We start from the raw sequence: 27582 nt of genomic DNA on the forward strand, positions 1-27582 counted from the left end.
TATCTCTCTCTCTCTCCCAGTATTTCTCTCTCTCATGGTGATGCGCGGCCGCGTAGGAACGATAGGTAGCCAGGCAATCACTTGCCGGCTACGCTCATCGTAATGCGGTAGTGAGGTTTCGACGTATTCTTTTACTTGCAAGGAGGCGATTGGTCAAGGCGATTTAGTCGCCAGGCAATTCATCCTCCCGCGTTAGTTTAAGTCGTTCTGTTCATGTGCGCGTGATGTAAACTTTTATTATAACCGATCTTGTATTTGTTTGTCTGAATAGATTTAAGTTGTGTGTTCTAATTAAGGAAAATTGTTTATCCGTTCGACCTATCCTCTCGTTCCCCGATTGTTAAAGAGCGAAAGTGCCTCTCTTACTCTCCCCTTAATAAATTGGTGACGTCAGTGCCGAATAAGGCGCTGCCCTCATTACAAGAGATCACGTTTGAGTGACGGGCTAACGGTTGAATTTCCTGTAACTGTTATTATCTTATTTTCTTCTACTTTATTTATTATAAGAATATTTATCATAAGAATATTTTTTATCCTCTTTGTTATTTATTATAAGAAAAATGAGTTCCAGAAGCCCTTGTGCAAGAAAAATTGATACATTTTGTTATGTTTGTGGGAAGTTTGAAATAACTTATCGACGATTGATTAATGATTCAATCAAAACTCTATATATGAAATGTTATAAGGTTCCGATCAACAATTTAGATAAGACATGGGTACCATCTTCAATTTGTAATTCTTGCAGACTTGCTATGTTGAAGTGGGATGATAATAGCAGCAATATGACTGTTATTGAACCGACCATCTGGCGTGAGTCCAAGGACCATGATTGTTACTTCTACTTAAGTAATACAACGGGTTTCAATAAACAAAATTCAAATAAAATCATCTACCCTGCGGTAGCGAGTGTAACACCAGCCAAAGTAGGAAAAGTAAGTAAACCCGGAAAAGAAGTTGGTTCGGCTGTTACGTCTCGTGCATCAACTACGAATAGCTAATGAATGAGACGTTCCAATATGTTGACTAGTGGTTGGATATGTCTCACTTATAATACATGTATGTGGAAATGTAAATATGTATGTCTGATAATTGCACTACCTTGATAATCGTAGTTTTTAATTGTTGACAGAAATGCAGCAGGCTCTAACTGCTTGTAGAATTGTATAAATGTAGCAGGCTCTAACTGCTTGTTGAATTGTATAAATGTAGCAGGCTCTAACTGCTTGTTGAATTGTTTTGGATAGGTCGTTGAATAATTACTTGCATGATATTACTTTGTAACAGTCGCGAGTTTATTAAGTAAAGTAATCATCAATTGTTGGACCGGTGTGTACGGAGTTGAGTCTTACAGGTACTTATTGACTGACTGACGGACTACTGATCAACTACCGAGAGTAATTTATTCATTCCTTTTTATATCTTTTATAGCTCTTTTCAGGTCAGTATTGCGATATGGTGTGACATTTTGTTTTTGCTGAATATAAATTTTGCGTTTGGTGACTTTATTTAGGCGTGTCATTTACCTCGTGTTTAGTCAGGTTTTTGCTGACGTGCGAGTATTTTAACAGCTTTGAATTTCATGAATGTGCATTTGTTACAAAAAAGGATGCGTCGTAAGCCGTAACACTTTATTTCGGAGTGTCATTCACCTTGCGTTTCGTCAGCTGACGTGCGAGTAGGTTAGCAGCTTTGAATTTCACGAATGTGCATTTTTTACAAAAAGGATGCGTCGTAAGACGTAACACAGCAAAAGTTGAACCGATGGATATTGATATAACTGAAGATGTCTCTTTTGAAGATAGTTGTGATGACGAGAGTCCTAAGCTTTTTGACCAAAGTTCGTTAGATGATTTTATTCGAGACCTCAATCTTCCAAAGGATAACGTTGAACTATATGCTTCAAGACTCCAAGAAAGGAAGCTATTATTACCTGGAACAAAAGTGTCAATTTACAGAAACCGAGAAGAGGCGTTCATAAAGTACTTTACAATGGAGGATGTGATGGTGTATTATAATAACATCGAAGAATTGGTTAACTTGTATATCCAAGATTTGTACAAGCCAGAAAACTAGCGTCTCTTCATTGATTATTCCACACAAAGTCTCAAAGCTGTGTTACTACACAACGGAAATGAGTATACGGCACTTCCTGTAGGTCACTCAACTGCACTAAAAGAATCATACAATAGTTTTCAATTTCTACTGGAAAAAATAAATTACAAGACTCACAATTAGCTTGTTTGTGGTGACTTTAAGATGATAAATCTTATAGTTGGCTTGCAGTCGGGAAATACCAAATTTCCGTGTTTCCTCTGCCTTTGGGACAGCCGTGCAAGAGATAAGCATTGGGTAACAAAAAAATGGCCCACAAGATCAGAATGGAAAATAGGTTCTCATAATGTCGCCTACGTAGGTCTTTTTGATAGAGAGAGAGAGTATTACTGCCGCCACTTCACATCAAATTAGGTTTAATGAAACAGTTTGTGAAAGCCTTGAATAAAGAAGGTAAATGTTTCAATCATTTGAAAGCCACATTTCCGAAATTAAGTGATGCAAAAATTAAGGAAGGCATTTTCGTTGGGCCTGATATACGAAAACTCATGAAAGATGATACATTTATCGAAACCATGACTCTCGTTGAAAGGAATGCTTGGTTGAGCTTCAAAGATGTTACAGAAAAATTTTTAGGCAATAATCGAGACCCGCAGTTTGAAACTATTGTGTCCAACGTGTTACAGAATTTCCGAAAAATGGGTTGTCTAATGAGCCTTGAAATACACTTCCTTCATTCTCATTTGGACTATTTCCCAGAAAATCTTGGAGCATATAGTGAGGAGATGGGTGAACGATTTCACCAAGATTTTAAACAAAAGGAACAACACAACCAAGGAAGGTGGGACGAAAAAATGATGACCGACTACTGCTGGTCATTGAAAAGGGAGGGTAATAACCCTACTAGTCACAAACGTAAATCTCTTCAACGATCGTTTGAAATGAAGCGCCAACGTTTTCACAAAAAGAAAGCATAACATCACAGAATTGGCGGTTATAGGTTTAAGAATATACATTCTAAAGATTGTCAGCTTCTTAGTGTAACCTCTCTAACTACATTGGAGCTTAGGTTGAAATGCTATGGATTACAGTCCACTTAAATTAATTTGTCCTGTGCTTGAACCTCACTGTTCACTGCATTTAGTTTAATCTGTTGTGAGTTTAGCGCTCGCCGATCATAGCGAACGTAAGTTCACCTGTAGTGGTCTAGAGCTCGAAGTTTACTGCGCATATAGGTTATACTGTCGTGGATTCTAGTTTGTAAGTTATATCGTACTTAACATACCTGTTGCAGATTATAGCGCGCTTAAATTAACCTGTAGCAGGTTATAGCGAATTTAGGTTAACTTGCCATAATTTTGAGCTTGCAGGTTATAGCGCACTTGAGTCAACCAGCCGCGTATTATAACGCACTTAGCTTAACTTTTCGCAGGTCATAGAGCGCTTAGGTTAACTTGTCGTGGTTTTAAGCTGAGTGTAGGTTATAACGCACTTAGGCAATCCTGTCATGGTTTTGAGCTTGCAGGTTATAGCGCACTTAAGTTAATGTGTCGTTGGTTCTAGAGTTATAGGATTTTTAGTGCATTTAGGTCATAACCATCTGCCTTAGCCTGCACTAAATTTATAGCTGCCATTTTAGAGTGCATCTAATAAATGCAGCTAGATTCGCCGTAAATTAATACAATGGTAGACCTTTATATGCCAGTGTAAGTTTTTCCTACTACTGAATAATCCAAAAAAAATCAAGATTTTTCATACTCCAGTATAAATCAATTGATAAATGGCACATTTCAATTGACGGTATCTCTGCTGGAAAAAGACATAAAAAAATCGGTAATGCATTTTGTCGGCCGTTGCTCTTTCAGATGTCGTTGTCAGTTTTGCATGAAAAAATTTATTCACAATGTTATAACGTACCGAATATAGCCAAAAAAACGTGATTTTCGCACTTTTAGGTTAGGATATCTCAAAATCCTGATGTGCTGGCACAATTCTGAGCTCGGATTTAGATTCAGCGCACTAAAATCCTTCAGGTGTACTATGTCTGGTCTCTGGTTCTGAAACCTTGTTGGCCTGTGTTATCAAGGTCGTTTTTTATTTAATCATTACGTGTGTTCGTGCTACATTTAGTAAAGTGAACCAATCTAACCAATGTATGCAAAGAGGGAATGTCCAGTCTGTCTAGACAAGACGAGAATGCTGAGCCGATAAAGACAAAACGTTGACTACCCAGCCAATGAAGGCGAATTATTGATTACCCAACTAATTAAGGCAGTGTGGGAATACCCAGACAATGAAAGCGAGGTTTCAATTACCCAGCCAATTAAGGCAAGGTAAGAATGCCCAGCCAATGAAGACAAGACGATGATTATAAATAGAGTTATAGTCATAAAATGTTCAAAAATACTGCCGTTCAAATTTATGCAGTGTTGAATTCTACGTTCGAAGTTTTCAACTGTGGACAATAAAACGTGACGCGGATTAGCTCTACAAGCTTATATGATGCGTTGCATCATATCTTGCCGTGTGTTGTTGGTGGCTGTGCATAAACAACACTTTTCAAATAGCTCCATAAAAAGAAATCGGGACTTGTTAAATCTGGTGATCTTGGACACCACTCAGTAATGTCACTGCCAATGCCTATCCATCGTCTTCGGTATTGTTGCTTCAAGAAGTGACGAACTATTAGTGAGCGATGACACGGTGCACCGTCCTGTTGAAGCCATAATCGTCGTCTTGTTTCCAAGTTCACATCTTCCAATAATTCTGGTAATTCATTCTGCAGGAAATTAAGATATGCTGTGCCGTTGACATTCCCATCGAAAAAATAAGGTTCTATCAGATAACCATTTATCATACCGCACCAAACTTGGAGGCTCCATCTATGCTGATTATCAACATGACGTACGCAATGAGGGTTCTGAAAAGACCAATAATGACTATTATGGCGAATGAGTTACCCATTATTATGAAAAATTCAGGATCTTCACGAATCCTTGCTTGTGCCCAATTACAAAATTCGAGTCTGCGGCGGAGATCATCTGGCATCAAAGCTTGAGTCAAAGTTATGTGATACGGATGAAATCTATGAAGCCGCAAAATTCTACCGGCTGTTGTTCTTGGGATTCCAGTACGTCTCTGAATTTCACGCAAAGAGATATGATGATTTAAATCAACCATTGCCAAAACAACGAGAATTAATGGATCATCGTTGTTCTGTCTCATAATGCAACGATGATTTCTGCGTATTCGTGGTCGACATCTCTCTCTTCGTTAAATGATTCGGATTCTCACGTTGTTTGAGTACCGAAGCCTCCCTGGGTAATTTTGACGGTAATATCTTGCTGCAGCACGATATCGGCCTTGACATGCCCCGAGAGATAACAGAATGTCAACAATTTCGTTTCTCGAATAATCTGGCATATTTGGCCCTTTTGAGTCGCTAGACACTGAGAAATTTCCACGTGAACTATCCTAAGGACTGTTCACGAGTCACCTTTTTCATAAATAATACTAAAGAAGTGTTATTTTCCGATTTAGTTGAAACTCTGTAAGCTTGTCCGGAATCACACCAGTGTAACGTCGGTTGACGAAACAATTCTCAGACGTACTTTTTTGGTCTATCCTTACGGAAAATAGCCATTTATTTGATTTTCCTTACTAACTTTCATCTTAGTTTCCCACACACACACTGGAAAGAATAACTGAAACTAACTAAATTGGACGAACTTGAAAAATAGCTAACGAATTTGAAATGGTTGCACGAACTAAATTAGAAAAATAACTGCCTAATTTTCTTGAAAAGCTCCCTTTTATGCTTTTCGCAAGAGACTCCCACTCGAAAATCTTTATCATTTTTGGGCAGGAAGAACTCAAATTTTCTTAACTTAATTGGTTGGAAAATTTGGGGAGTGTCTCAAGCGTAAGCGAAATTCGAACCCTAATTGGCCGGGGGCGGAGTGTGCGGGAGTGGCCTCATTTAAGTAGATGGCCCTGTATGTACTATTTTGACCTTTAATTATTTAAACTAATTCTATTTAAATTCAACTGTGTGTGTGGTACTCTAATTTTTACAAAAATATTACTCAATCTATAATAAAACTAAAGTACAGAACAAAAGTTAAGGATCACATTTATCTGAAAACAAACAAGATATTAATAGTCTTAACCATTATTTAATTATCAAAAAGCCTTAAGAAATACTGAAATATCAGAGTTAATTATAATAAATATAGTCATTAACTTTCGTTCAAGCCGTTCTTAAATTTTCTAACGCAAAGTTGAGCGCATTCAACGATTAAACATACAATATTCGCAATAAAAAAAAAACTTAATAAATACGGAAATATAATGAATTATTTCGATATTTATATTTAGGTATAAAATTAAAACTATCCGAGCAATAAACAAAAACTATTAATTAAAATAGTCCTTGTTGATTACTTGAATGTTACTTACAATAGATAAATTTCGCATTTTTTTAAGAGATCTGCAAGCAAATGCGCTTCTCTTAATTTAAATGAAATTAGTAATATTGAAATTATTTAAAATAAAATAACAGTACTATCGGTGGATACACATGTGCGTTGCAGATCTCTACTTTCTAAAGATGCTCGCAATCTGGCTACTCCGGATGGCCCGATCGTAAAATCGCTCTGATTGTTTTCAACGTCCGAAGATTGCCAGATGCGCGAGCCGAAAACAGCCGTTCACAGAAAAAATTTTCTTTTTTCAGCTGTACGCAGTTTTTCATATTAATTTACGAGCTAAGTGTGTGGCCGGTATTTTTTGTCTTTTTTTTTTTATTTTGAGCCTCCGTTACACCAGAAAAGAGAATAAAAATAACACAGTCCTACAAAAATACCTTAATTTTTTGCACAAGCAAACCATATATGTTTTTCCAAAGAATTTTTGGCGCTGAAATCTTTAATCAATTACTGTTCTACAACAAAATTAAGATTTATACCATGGACAGGCTAACCGAACTTCAACCTAAATTACGTCATCCCCACGGACCCTTACAGCCCTTATAAACCACCCCTACCTGAGGAGGGGTATATCAGAGACAATGTCAATGAGATATTCATTTTTTTACAGAAAAGCAGTTGATTAAACTCGCTCTACCAAGGGTTAGGTGGGTTAGTTTGCTTGGGGGTTCGTAGAGGGGGTTTCTGAGGGTTGTAGAGTTTTCTGAGGATAGAGTACATCAAGGAGACAACAGGTAAGCCTATCTGGTTGAGATTTTACGTTCCTCATAGAAAAGCAATTGATTAAACTCGTTCTACCCAGCGTTAGGTAGGTTAGCCTGCTTGGAGGTTGGTAGGGCGGTTTATGAGGGTTGTAAGGGTATCTAGAGATAGAGTACGTTAAGGAGAAAACAGATAAGCCTATCTGTGATTGAGATCTTATGTTACTCATAGAAAAGCAGTCGATTAAACTCGCTCTACCCAGATTTATCGTAGGTAGGTTAGCCTGTTTGAGGGTTGGCAGGAGTGGTTTTTAAGGTTTGTAAGGATTTGTGGGAATGATATAATTTAGGTTAAAGGCAGGTTAGCCTGTCTATGGTATATATCTTAATTTTCTTGCAGAACAGTAGTTGATTGAAGTCGTTTGACATAAAATTCGACGTCGAAACTTTCAAACCTGTTCGAGTATGTTATGAGAGGTACAATATTTATTTTCCATTTTTTAGCTTAGACGCCGTGTAAACTTCCTAATTGTTGACATTCTATTATCTCTCGGGGCGTATTCGTGGTCGCCCAACTAAGAAGGTTGCAATTTTTCCTAAACTAAAATCTATAACTAAGTTTATAGGAGTTTGAGTCTTTAATAGAATATTAAAAGTGTCGAGTGCAATCATTTTGATAATTTCTTTAAACGTCTTTAAGTTCATCCATGTTTCCCATCATAATAAAGAAAACTGTATTTACATTTTTGTTTCTTTTTAATAAACCAGCGAAAATTTTTATAAACATTAAATTAATTATTTTACAATTGCGATATTAATTATTTTACAATTGCGATATCGAGTGCCGGATTTCGATTAATAGGAATTTTATTATTGACGCGCGTACGGGCCGGGGTGCCTGAAATTCTGAGTGCCACCTGAGTCTAAGGCCGCTCAGCTGTTAAAAACGCCTATACGAGGTGTGTTCAAAAAGTACCCGGAATTATCCAAAAAAATATTTATTTATTTGTTTACATCAATGTGGTCCCCTTCAAAGTAATCTCCCCCAGATATAATACACTTATGCCAGCGTTTTTTTCAATCTTCGAAGCACTCTTGATATTCACTTTTTGGTATGTCCTTGAGCACTCTCAGCGATTCGGCCTTTATTTCTTCAATTGAGGAAAAACGCCGTCCTTTCATGGGTCTCTTCAACTTTGGGAACAGGAAAAAGTTACACGGAGCCATATCTGGTGAATATGGAGGTTGGGGCACGACTACAGTATTGTTTTTGGCCAAAAAATTACTAATAAGCAACGACGAGTGAGCAGGTGCGTTATCGTGATGCAAAAGCCATGAATTGTTTTTCCATAAATCGGGGCGTTTTTTTCGGATTGCTTCACGCAAACGTCGCATAACTTCAAGGTTACGGTTACTCCTTATTAACTGTACGGCCTTGTGATAAGAACTCATGATGCACCACGCCCCTGCAGTCAAAGAAAACTGTAAGCAAAACCTTCACATTTGATCGAACTTGACGTGCTTTTTTCGCTCTTGATCACGTTGAATGCTTCCAGGTGGACGATTGTGCTTTGGTTTCGACATCATAACCGTACACCCATGTTTCATCACTAGTTATGACCCTTTCGAGCAAACTTGGATCGTCGTTGACGTCGTTTAACAACTCCTGAGCGATGTTCATGCGATTGTTTTTTTGGTCAAAGTTCAGCAGTTTTGGAATGAATTTTGCTGCCACCCGTTTCATGCCCAAAACATTTGAAAAAATGTTATGACATGAGCCAATTGATATGCCAACTTCATCAGCAATTTCTCTAATTGTGATTCGGCGATCATTTAGAGCCATTTTTTCCACTTTTTTTACATTTTCATCGATTGTTACGTGCTGGGTCGACCGGAGCGTTCGTCATCTTCAACGTCTTCGCGGCCATCTTGGAAACGCTTATACCACTCGTAAACACTTGTTTTTTTCATAGCAGACTCACCATAGGCTTTTTGTAACATTTCATACACTTTGTTACACTTTATTTTATTTTTTACGCAAAATGTAATACAAATTCTTTGATCCATTTCTTTTAAAAAACGAAAATCGCCGAGCTCATAAAAACACGTCAAACCTTAGCGACTACCGCAAACAAAGTAAACAGTGAATATAGCTGAAAATTTTATCATACTTCAGGGGCATGTATTCCAACACAATAAAAAAATTTTTTGAACACACCTTGTATACGGGGTAAATTCGCCTCGCGCGGATTGCCACCTATCACATTCTTATTTTACTTAAACGAAAAATATCGAAACATGAAAATTAACGGTAGTGAATATATTCCACCTTTGCCAAATATATATTCGAAGTAGATCAATATTTGAATTCAAAATTGAATATATTTTTCATTTATTAAAATAAGCTTATTTATTTGGAATAATTTTCATTTTACAGAACATTGGCGTCTATGTAATATTGTGTGACGAGAAGGCTGTTGTCTGGTTCTCGTCGGTCCCTCTGCCTCCCTCCTTTGCCCTCCTCATGGCTCAGTGGTCAGGATTGGGCGCACTTTTCTATGCGCCTAATACCGTATCTCTTTTTCAGCCGCCATAAATTACCAGGCCCAGCTTAGATAACCTAAGGAGAGTAAGAGAAAGCATTGTAGAAGGACAAACGTAAGAAGACGCTGCAACTGAAGAAAGAGAGAGAGAGAAAGAGCGCTCGCGTGAGCGCAGGCTAAGCGGTTATTAAGCAGGTGGGCGACACGCGACCAATTAGCACTTCGTCGCACGCCGCCTAAAAATGGACTAAGTAGGGATAGTTTGGAGAAAGCGATCACTGCCCGCACAGCAGGATTCCGTGGCGTCAGTCAAAGTAATTCATTGTACGTCAGCCAGCAATCGGAGTCAGTCAAACAAGGAATTAGTTCGCGCTGCCACCATCTGCCATTGTTCCCTGGAAGAAGAGGTTGGCTGACTTTCATTCTGAGCAGCCCCGCGCTCTGGCCTTCGTCAGAGCAAATCTAGCGAGAAATCAAGTTGGAAATCCAAGTGGAAATGCAGTGACAGTAACCTATAAATCGAGCTGACAAATTCATCTAAATTCAGTTAAATTCCAGTTAAAATTTACAGTTTAAAATTCAGCTGTAAATTCAGTCACATTCAGGTATAAATTCAGTGAATTCTAGCTAGAAATCCAGCTGAAAAATTTAGTTGGAAACCCAATGAAATTTTTTTAATAGGGTATCTTATTGAAAAATTTCGAAGAAAACGCGACGAACAAGTATATATAAAATGGCTAGAATTCGACAACTCGCACAATTCATGGATAGATAAGACTTTATACACATGAAAAAATAAAGAAGTTTATGTAAAATAACTTTTATTCAAATAATATCACAATAATAAGTAATTTTTGTTTTGCTTTTTAATGGTAAGAGCCTCAACCTTCGCTCTCATCTGTAAGGTGCTTCCATTTCAGTATCGTTACGTGTGAGTTCATCAAAACTAGTCGAAACCTGCTTTAGTAGAAATACTCATGACTCATATTTACCTTTCCACAACTTATTATATGGTAAAATTTATTGTGCAAGCTTTATTGAAATAAAGTTACATTTATTACATTAAATAATAAATTAAAATCTATCTGCGCTATGATATTCAATCTATAAATTATATCTTTGTATATTTTTAGCAAGTAGTATCAGGGGTCGCGGTCGAGAGCTGTAGGTGAGTAGGCACGAAGTGGCCACGACGACTGCTGGCCGGCTGCAACACTCTATACAGTAAAATGGAAAAAAGTCAGATTTGTCGAACAAAATATACCTTTTTTTCAAGCTTCTGCATATTGATTTCCCAATGTGGTATATAGTTTAAAAAGTCTAGATTCTTTTATATTATACGAAAAAAGATTTACTTCGATAGCTTTTGATTTGAGAAAGTTATTTGAGTTTGAAGTTTTGAGTAATGTTACTTTTCCGCCATTTTAAGATTCTGTTAATGCTTTATTTTATTTTTATACGTCTCTACGTGTTTTACGTATTTTACGTCTATAACTCACGTACGAACTAATTGATGGTTCTCGATTGTTCCTTACACTGTAAAATGGCTATTCTCGAGCCAACTGAAATTTTTTTATTTTTTTCGTAATTCCTTGTAAGCCTCGTGATTTCCTATTAGTCAAATCAAAAGTTGATGACATCGATACCTAAAAAAAATTTCATTCTAATTATTGCTGTTTTTTAAAGTTATTGAAAAATAAGTTTTGTTTCTTTTTGTCAAACTATAATAATTAATATATATAATAATTCTTCTCAGGTGTATATTAAAATACCGTTTATATTACATTACATTTTACATCATTTACGTCAAACTCTAAAATCAAATGAAAGAAAACAGCACTGTTACCACAACTTTATGAATTTTTTTTATATCAATTTTATAAAATTACGATATTTCATTAATATATTAATTTAAATTAATTTATTTTTAATTTAACTCTTGATTATATAATTTTTTAATTTTATATCAAGTTAGATATATATAATATAGTGTTTTTTGTTATTGTAATATTGTCTTGTTATTATATTAATGTTATGTTGGTAATTTTTTTTATTTTCTTATTTTATTGAATAAATTCGAAATATTCATAGTCATATTATTTTCATAACATAGTTTTTTTCTTTCTTACAGCGTAATTATTGGCTGAATTCTTAATACCTTTAATGAATTATTTACCCTTTACACACCCCCATACACTTTTCAAGAAAGTTAAAAACTAGCCGGCGAGTAGACATTACGCAATCTCTGCACATAATACCTATTTCAAAATATTGCCTAACTAACTACATCTGTTTTAATTTGTAAAAATGAATTTTTTGATAGTTGAAAATGTTATATCTGCTTAAAGCTCTGTGTAATCAGTATTACTTCCTCCTAACATAGTATAATTCTCTGTAGTCAAACATATAAACATTTTCAATATAGTTATAAAAAATATAGTTATAAGGCACAATCAGAGTAAACGTTATGAGACTACTCGTCTGGCCTCTCGTTGTAGAATTTAATAACGAAACTCAATCTAGTGTAAATAGGGGTTGCACGAAAAAATACTCCAAATCTTGTTTCACAAGTGTAATGTGTACTTTTATATAAAATTTTCAAATGCAATTATTTAATATCAATAGCTTCGATATGGCCTGTATATGATGATATTCAACTGCTGAGAATATGTTGTTTCACAATTTTCATATCTGAAATGTAAAACTTATTTCTACAATAAGACGACGTTTACCTATGCAATCATTTTTCATAATAATTTAAGATTTTCTTAAAAATAAGGATATATTTAAAATTATATATATATACAGGGTGTCCCATTTTAACTTACGCACCAAGATAACCCAAAAACTATGAGAGCTAGCGAAAAATGTTTCAAATAAAAGTTACTCGTCTCCGAGGGGGACATATTATGGTGACCTTGACTTTGGCCTCGAGGGTCATTTTCAAGGTCATTTGAAGGTCAACTTTGTTTTTTCAAATAGGAACCCCTATTTTCGACCCCGGATTCGGAAAGAGCGGAAAATTCTACGTTTAGATGACCTATCATGCGTGAGGTCCGGGAGACCCGCCAAGGTCATTTGAAGGTCAACTTTGTTTTTTCAAATAGGAACCCCTATTTTCGACCCCGGATTCGGAAAGAGCGGAAAATTCTACGTTTAGATGACCTATCATGCGTGGGGTCCGGGAGACCCGCCAAGGTCATTTGAAGGTCAACTTTGTTTTTTCAAATAGGAACCCTTATTTTCGACCCCGGATTCGGAAAGAGCGGAAAATTCTACGTTTAGATAACCTATCATGCGTGGGGTCCGGGAGACCCGCCAAGGTCATTTGAAGGTCAACTTTGTTTTTTCAAATAGGAATCCCTAATTTTAACCCCGGATTCGAAAAGTACAAAAAATCCTAAATATTTTATGTAATGAATTAATTCAACTTTCCATGGCCATTTAAACGTCAAATTAATGGCAAATTACTTTACTCAGAACAGTTTCATGTTTTCATATGAGAAATAAAGTATGCGTAAATTTTAGAACAGACTAAATATATTCAACTTTTTATGTACAGAGTTTAACAAAAAAATATTAGTCATTAGTAGTAATAATCAACAGTATTAGTCAATCTGATGAGGAATAACTCAATAATAACAATAATAATGATCTGTCAATAAGTTGGTGATGAATGATGCGCACGCACAATTACATGAGATGTTCAATAGGTCCCCCATTGTTTGCTAAGCATGTTTCCAAACGCCGATGATAATTATTGAGAACGTTTGTAAGTATTTCAGGCGTAACAGCTGCAAAAGCTCTTCTCACTCTATCCATCATATCTAATCTAGTGGTAGGTGCATCCTTGTAAACAGCGTCCTTGCAATATCCCCAGAAATAGCTGTCTAGTGGATTCAGGTCAGGAGACCTAGGTGGCCAGGGAACTGGACCACCTCGACCTATCCAATGGTCACGTAATTGAGCATTCAAAAATTCTCTAACGTTTACAGCAAAGTAAGCTGGAGCACCATCTTGTTGTAGCTACATGAGCTGCCGAACATTCAGTGGGATGTCCTCCAAGTATTCAGGTAGATGATTCTCCAGAAAATCAAGATACGCTTGGCCGTTGACATTGCCATCAAAAAAATGGGGACCAATAATATGCCCGTTGAATATTCCCACCCAAACATTAAGACTCCAACGGTGTTGATTTATCACTTGACGATGCCAATGAGGATTGACAGGTGACCAATAATGACAATTATGTCTATTGAGTTTACCGTCACTTTTGAAGGTAGCTTCATCGCTAAAACAAACATTCCAAAAGAAATTGGGATCCTCGTCCAGTTGATTAAGAGCCCACCTACAGTAATTCATTCTGAGTAAATAATCATTTTCATTGAGTTCTTGGTGCATGATGATGTGGTATGGATGGTAACCCACGGATCTTAACATCCGATGAGCAGTAGTACGAGGTACGCCCAACCGACGTTCGATTTCTCTTGTACTGATGTGAGGATTCACATGAACCATTGCTAACACAGCAAGAAGTCTTGGATCATTGTTGTTCACATTTCTGTTTCCACCTCTCTGTCGATGAAGATCATTCATACGGCAACGTCTTTCGATATTTCTGATTTGCCTGTCATTAGGATGGCGCTGGTTCGGAAAACGTTCAGCATAGAGACGAGCAGCAGCTCGGTAGTTCCGGCGACATTCACCAAGTACTAACAATACTTCAACGACTTCATTTCCTGAATAATTGGTCATTCTGTGAAGAAATATCAAAGACGTAATGCATATTTGAAAGATAACACTAACCACAAGAGTGGTAATAATTTGTTAATACTTACATGAAAAACGCTCAACGACTTTTTCAACAGTTGTTAAAAAAATGCTTACTATTAATAATCACTCATCTCAACACTAAATTCGTCACTCCGTTCAAAACAAAAATCGACGTTTTTATTCAAAAACTTACTTTTACCTCTAAATGAGCATAAAGAATTGAATACACGTTACATCTCGACGTTGACAGAACGGACAACCTTCCATACTTCCCGAATCCGGGGTCGAGAATAGCGATTCCTATGAAAAATAGTTAACCTTCACATGTTCTTGAGTGATCAACCACAAGTTACACCTTGCCTGAACGTAGAATTTTTTGTTGTTTCCGAATCCGTGATAAAAAAAGTAGGGTACTCCAGGAAAAAACAAAGTTGACCTTCAAATGACCTTGGCGGGTCTCCCGGACCCCACGCATGATAGGTTATCTAAATGTAGAATTTTCCGCTCTTTCCGAATCCGGGGTCGAAAATAGGGGTTCCTATTTGAAAAAACAAAGTTGACCTTCAAATGACCTTAGCGGATCTCCCGACCCCACGTATGGTAGGTCATCTAAACGTAGGATTTTCCGCTCTTTCCGAATCCGGGGTCGAAAATAGGGGTTCCTATTTGAAAAAACAAAGTTGACCTTCAAATGACCGCGGGTCTCCCGGACCCCACGCATGATAGGCCATCTAAACGTAGAATTTTCCGCTCTTTCCGAATCCGGGGTCGAAAATAGGGGTTCCTATTTGAAAAAACAAAGTTGACCTTCAAATGACCTTGGCGGATCTCCCGGACCCCACGTATGGTAGGTCATCTAAACGTAGGATTTTCCGCTCTTTCCGAATCCGGGGTCGAAAATAGGGGTTCCTATTTGAAAAAACAAAGTTGACCTTCAAATGACCTTGGCGGATCTCCCGGACCCCACGTATGGTAGGTCATCTAAACGTAGGATTTTCCGCTCTTTCCGAATCCGGGGTCGAAAATAGGGGTTCCTATTTGAAAAAACAAAGTTGACCTTCAAATGACTTTGAAAATGACCCTCGAGGTCAAAGTCAAGGTCACCATAATATGTCCCCCTCGGAGACGAGTAACTTTTATTCGAAACATTTTTCGCTAGCTCTCATAGTTTTTGGGTTATCTTGGTGCGTAAGTTAAAATGGGACACCCTGTATATATATAAATAAAAATTGATGAATAAATAAATATTTTTTGAGAAAAATAAAAACTTTTTGATATATATATATATATATATATTGAGAAAAAAATATATATATATTTTTCTCAAAAAATATTTATTTATTCATCAATTTTTATTTTATATCCTTCAAAGTAATCCCCCTCGGATATAATGCACTTGTGCCAACGCTTTTTTCAATCCTCAAAGCATTTCAAAAAATCATTTTTTGTGATCTTGTTTAGTTCATCCTTCGATGCCGTCTTTATCTCCTCAATCGTGGCAAAACGCCGTCCTTTCATGGGCCTCTTCAGTTTTGGGAACAAGAAGAAGTCACAGGGGGCCAGATCAGGGGAATACGGTGCCTGTGGCATCGTTACTGTGTTGGTTTTAGCCAAAAAGTCGCGCACAAGCAACGATATGTGAGCAGGGGCGTTATCATGGTGCAAAAGCCAATTTTTATTTTTCCACAAAATCGGACGTTTCTGGCGGATTGCTTCGCGCAAATTGCGCATAACTTGCAGGTAATATTCCTTATTTACTGTTCAACCCTGTGGCAAGAACTCATAATGCACCACGCCCCTGCAGTCAAAGAAAACTGTAAGCAAAACCTTTACATTTGATCGAACTTGGCGTGCTTTTTTTGGTCTTGGTGATCCAGAATGCCTTCACTGGGACGATTGAGTCTTAGTCTCGACGTCATAACCGTATACCCATGTTTCGTCACCTGTTATAACCCTGTTGAGTAAATCTGGATCATCGTTGACGTCATTCAGTAGCTCTTGGGCGATGCTCATGCGACGTTTCTTTTGGTCGAAATTGAGCAATTTCGGAACAAACTTCGCTGACACACGTCTCATATCTAAAACACTCGTCAAAATTGATTGGCACGAACCAAATGAGATGCCAATATCATCAGCAATTTCTCTAATGGTAATTCGACGATTTCCCAACACTATTTTCTTCACTTTTTCAACATTCTCATCAGTTGTTGATGTCCAAAACGAGGTTCGTCGTCGGTGTCTTCTCGGCCTTCTTGGAAGAGTTTATACCACTTGTAAACATTTTTTTGGCTTAAAGTAGACTCACCGTATGCCACTTTCAGCATTTCAAGTGTTTTGGAACATTTGATTCCATTTTTCACACAAAATTTATCCATGTGTTTAGACAGCAGCAAATCGTGGAGCACGCAAAACACTTCTAACCTTGATGCCTCTCACAAACAAACCAAACATACTACAAAGCTGAAATTTGGAACGTATGTTCTAGACGAGTGTACCGACATAACCAAATAAAAAAGTCGAAGATCGAACGGACGTAGCCCGCTAAATTTCAAAATTCACCTTACTTTTTGATCACACCTTGTATATATATATATATATATATATATATATATATATATATATTCATATATTATCAAATAAATTCTATAACACGTAACATACTGTCTTGATAATAATATAATATAATTTTCTTAAATGAAAAATTTTGTAATAATCGAAAGAAGGGAAATAGTGAGAGATGGAAATTCACTTAATTTTAATTATATTCAGCAACGTTTTTTCAGCACATTTGGTAACCTCTTCAGGCTGATTTCTCTCGTCGTCAAATTATTATAGACTGAAACGAATAGCTCGTAGCACAGTCAAGTTACAATAACATTGTTTATTTATTGTCATTTGTTGTAACTTGTTATTGTAACTTGACTGTGCTACGAGCTATTCGGTTTTAGCCTATAATAATTTGACTATGAGAGAAATCAGCCTGTAGAGGACAGCAAATTTGCTGACGAAACGTTGCTGGATATAATTAAAATTAAGTGAATTTCCATCTCTCACTATTTCCCTTCTTTCCATCATTACAAAATTTATCATTTAAAAAATTATAAGGGAATCAAGACAGTATGATACGTTTATAACTCTGTACAGTTAAGTCATATTAAAACTAAAATATAAATCTAAGAATACTGAAAAATTTTGGCTATATGAAAAATTCTTGTTTTATCATTATTATTATAAAATGTATAACAATGTTGATTTGAAATAACCGATATCATGAATGTTTTTAGAGAAGAAAAAAAATATGTTGGGCCTAGTTTTCCAACAATATCAGCAGTTGGAAGACACGGGGCTATTATACATTATCAGCCATCATCATATACTGACATTGCTATTAATTGTCAAGAAATTTATCTTTGTGATGCTGGAGCACATTTTGTCAATGGAACAACTGATATAACTAGAACCTTGCATTTTGGCCAACCTTCAGTATATGAGCGAGAATGTTTTACCCGTGTTTTAAAAGGACAATTACAACTTTCAATGTCAAAATTTCCTTCAATGATCAAAGGCAATTACTTGGATACTTTAGCTCGCAAATTTTTATGGGATGTTGGGTAAATATTTCCTTTTCTATAAATGTCTTATTGTGATCAATATGTGGAATTTTAAACTTATCAAAATCAATTTTCAAGTTTGCGAGTTACGGGTTGTTGATCTTTTTCGTTACCCAGGTGCTATCTAGCATATTAGGTGTGTCAAATGAATAGCGCGACGGATAATTTTCACCTATTCTTTATTAATGTAGACGAGAAAATGAGAGAAATTGTGGGTATATCGACACTAACATCTTAAATATTCTAATCGAATTGTTCTGATGAGTCGTCGAATCCCTCTGTTGGACTGCAGAGTGGAACAGAAGAGCCCTTTAAGTAATCTCGGCTAGGTGTCGCTTAATTATCCCCGTTTTAGGCCAGGCCGATGCAAGTGCTCATGCACGATGAAACGAATGCGGATGAAGTCGGAAAAATGAAATGAAATAACTGCTAGATATCAGCCGTACACGTTCAGGGCAACGATTCGTCGCCCACAATACTATTTCACCGTATTATGAGAAGACGCAAAAGCATTACCGTGATTTTCGCATGTGATATTAGTAACAAGAGATACTAGGTAACGAGAATGATCCGAGCGCTCTGGCTTTTTTATTCCATTGGAAGCGTTGGAATGTGTTGCCGGGGTGTATATTAATTCCTATTTCCACTTTTAACAATCTCTATAAAATTGTATGATCTCTTTCTACAGTATTATAATTTATATATATTGATTTATACAGGGTGTAACAAAAGTAACGATACACCCAAAAAATGTTCTAGTTTACAATATTTTTATAAATACTAAAGGTTACTCTTGTAGTAAAATTCAACGAGGAATCCAATGGTGACCTTGAAATGACCTTGAAGGTCAAGCTCAAAGTCAAATTCAAGGTCAACTTTTTTTTCAAATGGGAACTCCTAGTTTTTATTTCAGAAATGGAAAGAGCGAATAATTTTACGTTCAAATATAAACTTGACCTTCGGTCAAAGTAACCCCTGAGAGTCATTTCAAGGTCATATTTGATTTTAATGACGAATCTCGAAGTAAGTCGCATTACGAATGATCTTGCAGATAGAAGTTATAGGGTTTGGTCCAAGAAATTAACTAATGATCTTGACCTTGTCCCGAAGGTCATTTTTGAAGGTCATTTCAAGATCAACTTTAAGTTTTTAAATGGGAACCCTAGTGTTTATTTAAGAAATTGAATTTTTTTAGAAATTTATTTATTTTTCAGAAATGGAAGTTTTCAGTCCATCCTGGAGGATAATAATTACAAACTACAAATTCATAAAATTCTGGCTCATGTTCGGAAGGACAATCCAGTTTTTTGAAATTGAAGACATTATCGACAAATTTAGTGCGCCACTCTACTTTTTAATACCTTTTTACATACATAATAACATCGTCAGTGCTTACTGCTAGGCAATCGAGATCTTGTATAATATGCTAATGAAGATCATATGGTAAGTTTCCCGTATTCCAATCAAACCTAAAGAATTTAACTATAACCCATGAATTTTCACGCTTGAGAACTTCTTCCCAAGCTTATGTTGATTTAAAAATCCAATGCGCGGGTTCCATGTTGTCATTGACATTTATCATTGCTAGCGTTTTAAAAATTGGTTGATCATCGAACTCAAAATGATTTTCATGTCAAATCTACAGCGATAGAAAATTAGACAGGAATATAGTTTAATTTTTTTTAATACCTTGTGGAGGGATTAGAATGTAACATGATTTTTGCCCTCGACCGAATGTGATGAAGCATTGATTTTGATGCGTATTTTATAAATTACCCCTTTCACTTTCGTATACTTTATTCAGATAGTAGCTTGGTAAATAAATGTTTTTGAATGTATAAGTTCTTTTTTCATATATGCCAGTAACAGAGCGACCTGTTGCGAAAACGAAGAATATACTTTAGATACGTGTAGTACTTGTGGTGAAGAGGATTGCTAATGAGCATACTCGTATGTGAGGTAGCCGATGCCGAGTCATTTCTCATTGATATCTATAGTTAGTTATTTTTTGTATATGCAAGAGCGAAAAAAATGGAAATTTTACAAGTCTGTTTAGATTACTTGTATGTATTTGAAGAAGCTACAAACCTTATTATTTCGGAAAATATACTTAATGAACAAATGATAGAGCGATAGAAAAAACAATGTGTCTTTTCTTTGTGGACTTTGAAAAAAATTTTCAAACAATCATCTCTTGGTGTGCCGCAAAAACAATCATTGCTCAATATTATTGGTAAACTTGAATGTATTCCTTTACGATTAGAAAATTGTAAAGTTTATAGAGAAGGTTTAGGTAATAATATGAATAATCGTGTACAATGGGTTGATTTGGATAACGCATTCGACAACTGTTTGAAAACTAGTATTGTAGCCAATATTCAACACATTGATATCGAATCATTCTTGAAAGATGCATGTAGTTTATTTGTAACTACATAGCCACTCACGGTGGCGGCGGCCCCCAAGATCCCTGCACCCTAGCAGACGAAAGACGCCGGGCCACATACCAAAACCACATTTTTAACCGTCGAACTTAAACCTTAATATTAATCCTTATATATTACAAAATAAAGTGCCTAACTACCCTAGTTCCCTTCTATTTTGTTACTTACCCAGTCCTTATACCTACTTCCAAATCGGTATTAAAACGCTCTGATTCATCGTAATACCGGGTTTACCGCGCATAGTGCTCTTCATTCGCTCATACCTTTCACAAACATTTTTTGTTACTACATTTTTTTCATTTATTTTGCTTTATTTTTTTTACTCGCTGATGTATGGTGCAATGCGGTCTGCGGAGGTGCCTTAATTTTCTTCTTGCTGTCTGGTTGACGAGTCTTGCGGTTCCTCACACCCCAAGCCTCGGCTTGGCGGGGGGGAGTGTAACTGGTCGCTCGATTAAGAGCCTTTTAAATAAATGCAGAATGGTCCAAAAAGCCAACGACAGCTCTCCGTACTCCGAATTGCACTAGCGCAGCGAATGGTAAAATAATTTACAACTAACAACTATTTATTTTAATTTTTTTTCATATGCTGTTACGCGATGAGCACCAGCGTTACAAATTTACTAACTACTAATACCTGCTATTCTTCCACTGACTACTCCGAAAAGTCAATATATGAATTCAAGCACAGGAAAATAATCAACGCTGCAAAAAAAAGGAAAAACCATCCTATGTACGCCTACATGATGCAAGAAAAATAAGGAGTCATCAAATGCTGGACGTACACGATATGGAACTCCAAGATCTACGTCCGAAAATGCACATACCATGCCTCAAATAATTATTTTAATCTTGCGTAAGCGTATCGGATATTTTCTTCATGTTGCCTACACACAGAAAATATTTTGTAATTTTGCCTATGGAAAGCAGCGATAACTTTCCTAATTTAATTAATATGCGCAATAATACTCGAAGATATCGATAACAAAAATATGTAAAGATCGTCTCGATATTTATCTCGAATTTATATACCGAGAGATACAAATTAACCTCTCGCTATTATTTAATAAAATTCATTTTAATATTCGTCTCAATTTAAATGCTGCTCGATATGCATATTCATATTCTACGCTAGCCACGCCCACTTACGTCTAAGCCTATGCGAAAAGAACGAGATAGCTTAATAGATAGAAAAGGACGGCGTATCACACTCGGCTTGCCTAGTAGATAGAGACAGAATAATATCTTGATCGAAGCGATAGGGAAAGATAACGTCATGAGCGAAAATTATCGAAATCAAATTGTATTGCGACTATGAATATTCATGACTAGGAGAAAGTGGAGAGGGAAGAATTAGCGAGAGTTTGCCGATGGCTTTAGTCAAGTACAGACGTATAGTTCTGTCTCTTTGAATCATTTTGCAGATCTTTTCCTCGTGACTTTCCAAAGTTCAAGTGCCTGTGCACCATAGCTTGCTCGTGCTCACCGTGCCTAAATTTTGAGATTAATTGTCACATTATTGGATGGAATAGGCATTACTGGCGATAAGAGATTATTTTGAGCGTATACCAGCTTTACATAAAATTAGAGTGAGTACCGCACGACTTATCGTTACCCAGACTTTTGCCAATTTCATTTCATTATTCATCTCGATCCGCATAAATGTGCCGTATACCAGCGAAATAACTGACTTAATGAATAGTGCGAGGAGGAGTACGTAATAGCGCATTCGCGTTCGAAAACTCGTCGTGCCTATTTTTATTTTGCGAAATCTTGTCTATTTTGTTATTAATAGTTTTAAGATAAGAGCCTATATCCTTAGACTAACATTTACGCAAAATAATATCGTCATTGTATGTTATCTACTCTTCACATTTACACAATCTCTTTGTCTAATAAATCGGTTCAATTAATTTTGAATCTAACTGTATGATATATTCTAAAACTCCCGCCTTGTCCTCTATCCATCCGACCTTGGGTTTCGCTCCAGCTTCGACAGAGAACCAGCGGAGTTAGTAAACATATAGCCGATTTTGATCCGACTACTTGCTATCAAGGTAAGCCACGACCAAGCATCGATTGAGCTAAGCCGCGGATAAATATCGCGGATAAACAAATCTGTACACCTATTGATTCGAGAATAATATTTTGTCAGCTTCATAGTTCAAGGGGATTAGCCTGACGAAATGCCAAATTACTCTCTATAAAATTATTTACAGTGCGGGTTGAAAATTCCAACGCCCGCCCTTACTACTCAGGGTGGCACTCCCCTGAAGAATTAATCCTGCTTAATTAGTAGTGCCTGGCGCCCAATAATCTAATAAATTAATTATCGCAATTTGGGATTAATATTCCGCCAAGTAGCATGGTAATCATTTAGTCGGTGAAAGCACAACACACAGTTACATATTTACAGCATATGTCAAAAGTATTTTAAGAGTAAATAATGTATGTAAAATTAATGCAAGGCTATCGTGCACATTTTTAAAATATTCAAGTAATGAAGATAAGATTGAAAAGACTTATAATACAAAGCATTTTAACACGAAACATGGAAATGTATCTTTCAAGCCCTCTCAAGGAATGGTTTGATGATAATATTGATAGTCCATTATTAATAGAGGTCGAGCAATTTGAAAGTAACAAGTCAGGATGGAATTTGAATTCTATTATTAGTTTTGAAATGAATATTAATAAATTCAATCCAATGTAAAGTAAAAGGTCTTACATACCATTTCCAAAATTGAAAAAAATAAACATGCCTGTATCAATGTAGAAAATAGTGATAAAAAATGCTTTGTATGGGCAAATTTATGTAAAATTAAACATATAAATCATCCTTAAAAAGTAAGTCCTTATATATAATATGAGAATGAACTCAATTTGGACGGTATATCATATCCAGTCTTTTTTAATCTGTGACGAGAGCAAGCAGTACGCTTGCTCCTCGTCTGCCCTCCTTCTCTCTCTCCCTCTTATCGCTCGGCATGGCGACGTGGTCAGCGTTCGGCGCATATATTTATTGCGCCTAACCACTGGCCTTTATGTTTTTCCAGCCGCCGAAGATTGCCGAGCAAGAGTGAGAGCGCCCGAAGAAGCAAGAGCGCAGCGACTATGAGGTAGAGAGAGACAGAGATAGACAGAGAGAGAGAGAGAGAGAGAAAGAGAGTTAGCGAGCATGCTAGAGTGCGCGTCTATGCACGCACTATGCAGGTTTGGGCCGGCGTGTGACGCGCGACCAATTAGCGCTTTTGTCGCACGCCGTCTAATGAGTGGGCTTGGTGGGAGAGCCCGGCGAGAGCGCGAACGCTGACCATACGTCAAGTCCCGTGAGGCAGTTCCCGGAAGAAAGTTAAGGAGAGTAGTTGGAAGTAGCAGCGCAATGAGAGAAGAAGAAGTACACGTGCAGGAGTGACCAGACCAGGGCGAGCCAAGGCAACGTGTGGCGGCAACACCTGTAGCAGGGCATTCAGTGTCGCCCTCGCCGCCATGCACGGCATGACTTCCAGTGGGTTCACCACGGACTACGCCGAAGAACACGTCCAGCGAGCGGCCAGGTCAACTCCCCGTTGCCGGCTCATCGCCAAGGACAAAGGTCAGGTTATCTCTCTCTCCCGGTATTTCTCTCTCTCATGGTGATGCGCGGCCGCGTAGGAACGATAGGTAGCCAGGCGATCACTTGCCGGCTACGCTCATCGTAATGCGGTAGAGAGGTTTCGACGTATTCTTTTACTTGCAAGGAGGCGATTGGTCAAGGCGATTTAGTCGCCAGGCAATTCATCCTCCCGCGTTAGTTTAAGTCGTTCTGTTCATGTGCGCGTGATGTAAACTTTTATTATAACCGATCTTGTATTTGTTTGTCTGAATAGATTTAAGTTGTATGTTCCAAGTAAGGAAAATTATTTATTCGTTCGACCTATCCTCTCGTTCCCCGATTGTTAAAGAGCGAAAGTGCCTCTCTTACTCTCCCCTTAATAAATTGGTGACGTCAGTGCCGAATAAGGCGCGGCCCCCGTTACAAATCGAATCCCAAACTTTGAAAAACTAAATAGCACGTTCTCATTCAATGTTTTGTGATTAGGTGATAAAACATTAAACTATGTCAACTTTTATTGACTAATGATAATATGTCATATAATTATCATTATATTTATATAAAAAACCTTGTAAAATTAGTATGAAACGGTTCAAACCGCAACAAAAGTTAAAAATTTATTGGTGATCAGTGTCTGCATTATTTTATCACTTCAGAGAAACTTGTACATAAAAGGAACATTAAACAAATAAATAAGTGTAGTGTGTAGATGCCGAGAAAAAATCAAGATTTGATTGAATTCTAGAACTATGAATTCAAATTGAAATCACCATTCATTATCTATGGAGGCAATGAATGCTTATTAATAAAACCAAATATTGATGAGCAAGATATCAATAAAAATACCGTTACAATTCCACACCATGAAAAGTTTAACATAGGCTACTACTTGAAATGTAGTTATGATGACAGTTTATTTTATCGCGGGCCTGAGCCATCCAATTTGTTCGCAGAAGAGTTGAAAAATAGTTCTTTTTATATAAAAAATATTTACGATGATCCAAAACCTATGGATAATCTTAAATCAGAGGAAGTTGCTCAATTTGAAGTAACAAATGTATGTCATAGCTGTGAAAAATCGATTAATAACCCAACGAAAGTTCGTGACCATTGTCACTTGATAAAAAAATATGGAGGTGTAGATCACCAAAGTTGCAATCTGAACTATCAAGATTCTCATACGGTATCTGGAGTTTTTCACAATCTGAGTGTTATGATGCTAATTTCATTATTCGTGATATATTTAATCACTTTTCTAAAAATATTGAAATTTTACTTTTGACAAAAGAAAAGTTTATTTCATTTACAAAGACTGTTCCAGATATTGGAATCAAATTACGATTCATTGATTCATTCAAGTTTATGACTTCATCGCTTCACAGACTGGCTTCTTATTTGGACAATTATAAAATCGTAAATTCAGAATTTGAATATATTGAAGAAGAAAAAATCAATTTATTGACACGAAACAGAGTACTTACGTATGAATACATTGGTAACTAGGGAAAACTTGATGTAACTAGCTTACCTGAAAAAAAATACTTTCTTAGTTGTCTTACTGATTCAGAGATATCGGATGATGATTACGAACCCCGCAATCAAAATTTGAAATGCGTTCAACATAAAAACTATGGGTGAATAATGTGATTTGTATATTAAAATCGATATTCTATTACTCACAGAAGTTTTTGAACAATTTTGGAAGCTGTTTCTAATAACGTATGATCTTGATCCAGTTCACTATTACATAACTTCAGGCTTTTCGATTGATGCATTGCTTAAGGTTGCAGAGGTATCATTAAGGCTGTTGACAGGTATAGATATGCATTTATTCATTGCATCAGGCATTCGTGGTTGTTTGAATCAGTTCTCAGGTCAATACGGTGCAGCTAATGACAAATATATGAAAGAAAAATTTGATAGTATAGAAGAGGAGTTTCTTTTTTACTTGGACGCTAATAACTTGTATGTATATGCAATGACACAATATTTGCCATGAAATAATGTTAAGCGTACAGAAAATTTTAATAACATTGATTTCCTACAATTTTCAGATGATGCTCTAACAGGTTATATTTTGGAAGGTGATTTAAGGAGGCGAAATAAGGATTTCCCATTTTGCCCATAGCACATTAGGCCACTAGGTTCTATGCATGAAAAATTATGTGCTATTCTCATAAATAAGAGAAATTATGTAATACATTATTGAGCTCTCAGACAAGTTATTGAACATGAACTCAAGCTTGGTAAAATTTATAGTCTCGACATTCCAGCAATCTATGTGGCTCAAACCATACATCGACCTGAATAGTTCGATGAGAACAAAAGCTAAAAATGAGTTTTAAAAAAATATTTTGAAACTTATGAATAATAATATATATGGTAAAATTATGGAAATTATTCACAAACATATTGATGTTAATCTTTTAAAAAAGTGTTATGAACGATATAGTGTGGAAGCTATGATTTGAAAATACAATTTCCATTGTAAAACTATATTTGATGAAAACTTAGGAGCTGTTCAGATACGTAAAATTGTAAGTATATTTGAATAAACCTATTTATGTCGATCCTACGCAGTGTTAGACATATACAAAATATTAATGTACAGCTTTCGTTATGATTATATAAAAAGGTGTATACAAAAATTGTAAGCTTCTCTATACAGATAAAGACAAATAAAGATTTATATACTCTGTAAAGTATCAAGATATTTATGATGATACGAAATCTAACATTAATTATTTTAATATTTCTGACTATTACGCCGACAATGAATTCTATATGCTCAGAGTAAGTAAAAAGGTTGTTAGTTTAATAAAAGATGAGTGCAATGAAAATATACTAACAGAATTTATTGATTTAAGGAATAAAATGTACTGTATTTGTGTAAATGATATCGATGTTATGAAAACAACTAAAGGTGTGAAGTCTTCCGGTGTCAAGAAAACTATGGACTTTGATAATTATTTTTGGACTGATTAGAAAATTTACATATTCATGAAAGATAGCAATCTATTTAACAAAATAACTATTTATTGTTTTATTGAAGCTATTTAACAAAGAAAGATTGCATTGAATCCTTATGATGACAAGAGATACCTATTACCTAATAGTACTGACACATTAGCACATTGACATTACAAAATTAAAGAAGTTAAAAAAACATATTGATATTTTTAAAATAGAATTATAAACCAGATACGTAATTAGTCTTAATCAATGTTGTTTAATTTCAGATTGAACCAGAAACAGAAACCATCCAAGTCTCTACGTTTTCAAGTAAAAATTCAAATACGTGAGATGGTTATTTGGGGTAGCAGACTTTCTAAATTTGCACCCCACATGCTTACCAAATGTTTCCCTACCAACCCGC

The 27582-nt window shown here is 36.2% G+C and overlaps 1 protein-coding gene across 3 annotated transcripts in view; it reads left to right on the plus strand.

Moving 5' to 3' along the window:
• The window catches only part of LOC131672727 (xaa-Pro aminopeptidase ApepP-like), a 325757-nt gene that overhangs the window by 160890 nt on the left and 137285 nt on the right, over nucleotides 1-27582 (plus strand). For 2 of the 3 annotated variants that reach the window (XM_058950152.1, XM_058950146.1), the window contains exon 3: nucleotides 17841-18167. The exons of the other annotated variant lie outside the window; for it this stretch is intronic. In XM_058950152.1, coding sequence (XP_058806135.1) covers nucleotides 17841-18167 — 327 coding nt within the window. The remainder of the gene's footprint in view (nucleotides 1-17840; nucleotides 18168-27582) is intronic. 3 annotated transcript variants of the gene reach the window in all.

The sequence above is a fragment of the Phymastichus coffea genome, unplaced genomic scaffold, assembly GCF_024137745.1.
Source record: "Phymastichus coffea isolate CEN01 unplaced genomic scaffold, Cenicafe_Pcof_1.1 PCOF00012, whole genome shotgun sequence".
NCBI lineage: Eukaryota > Metazoa > Arthropoda > Insecta > Hymenoptera > Eulophidae > Phymastichus > Phymastichus coffea.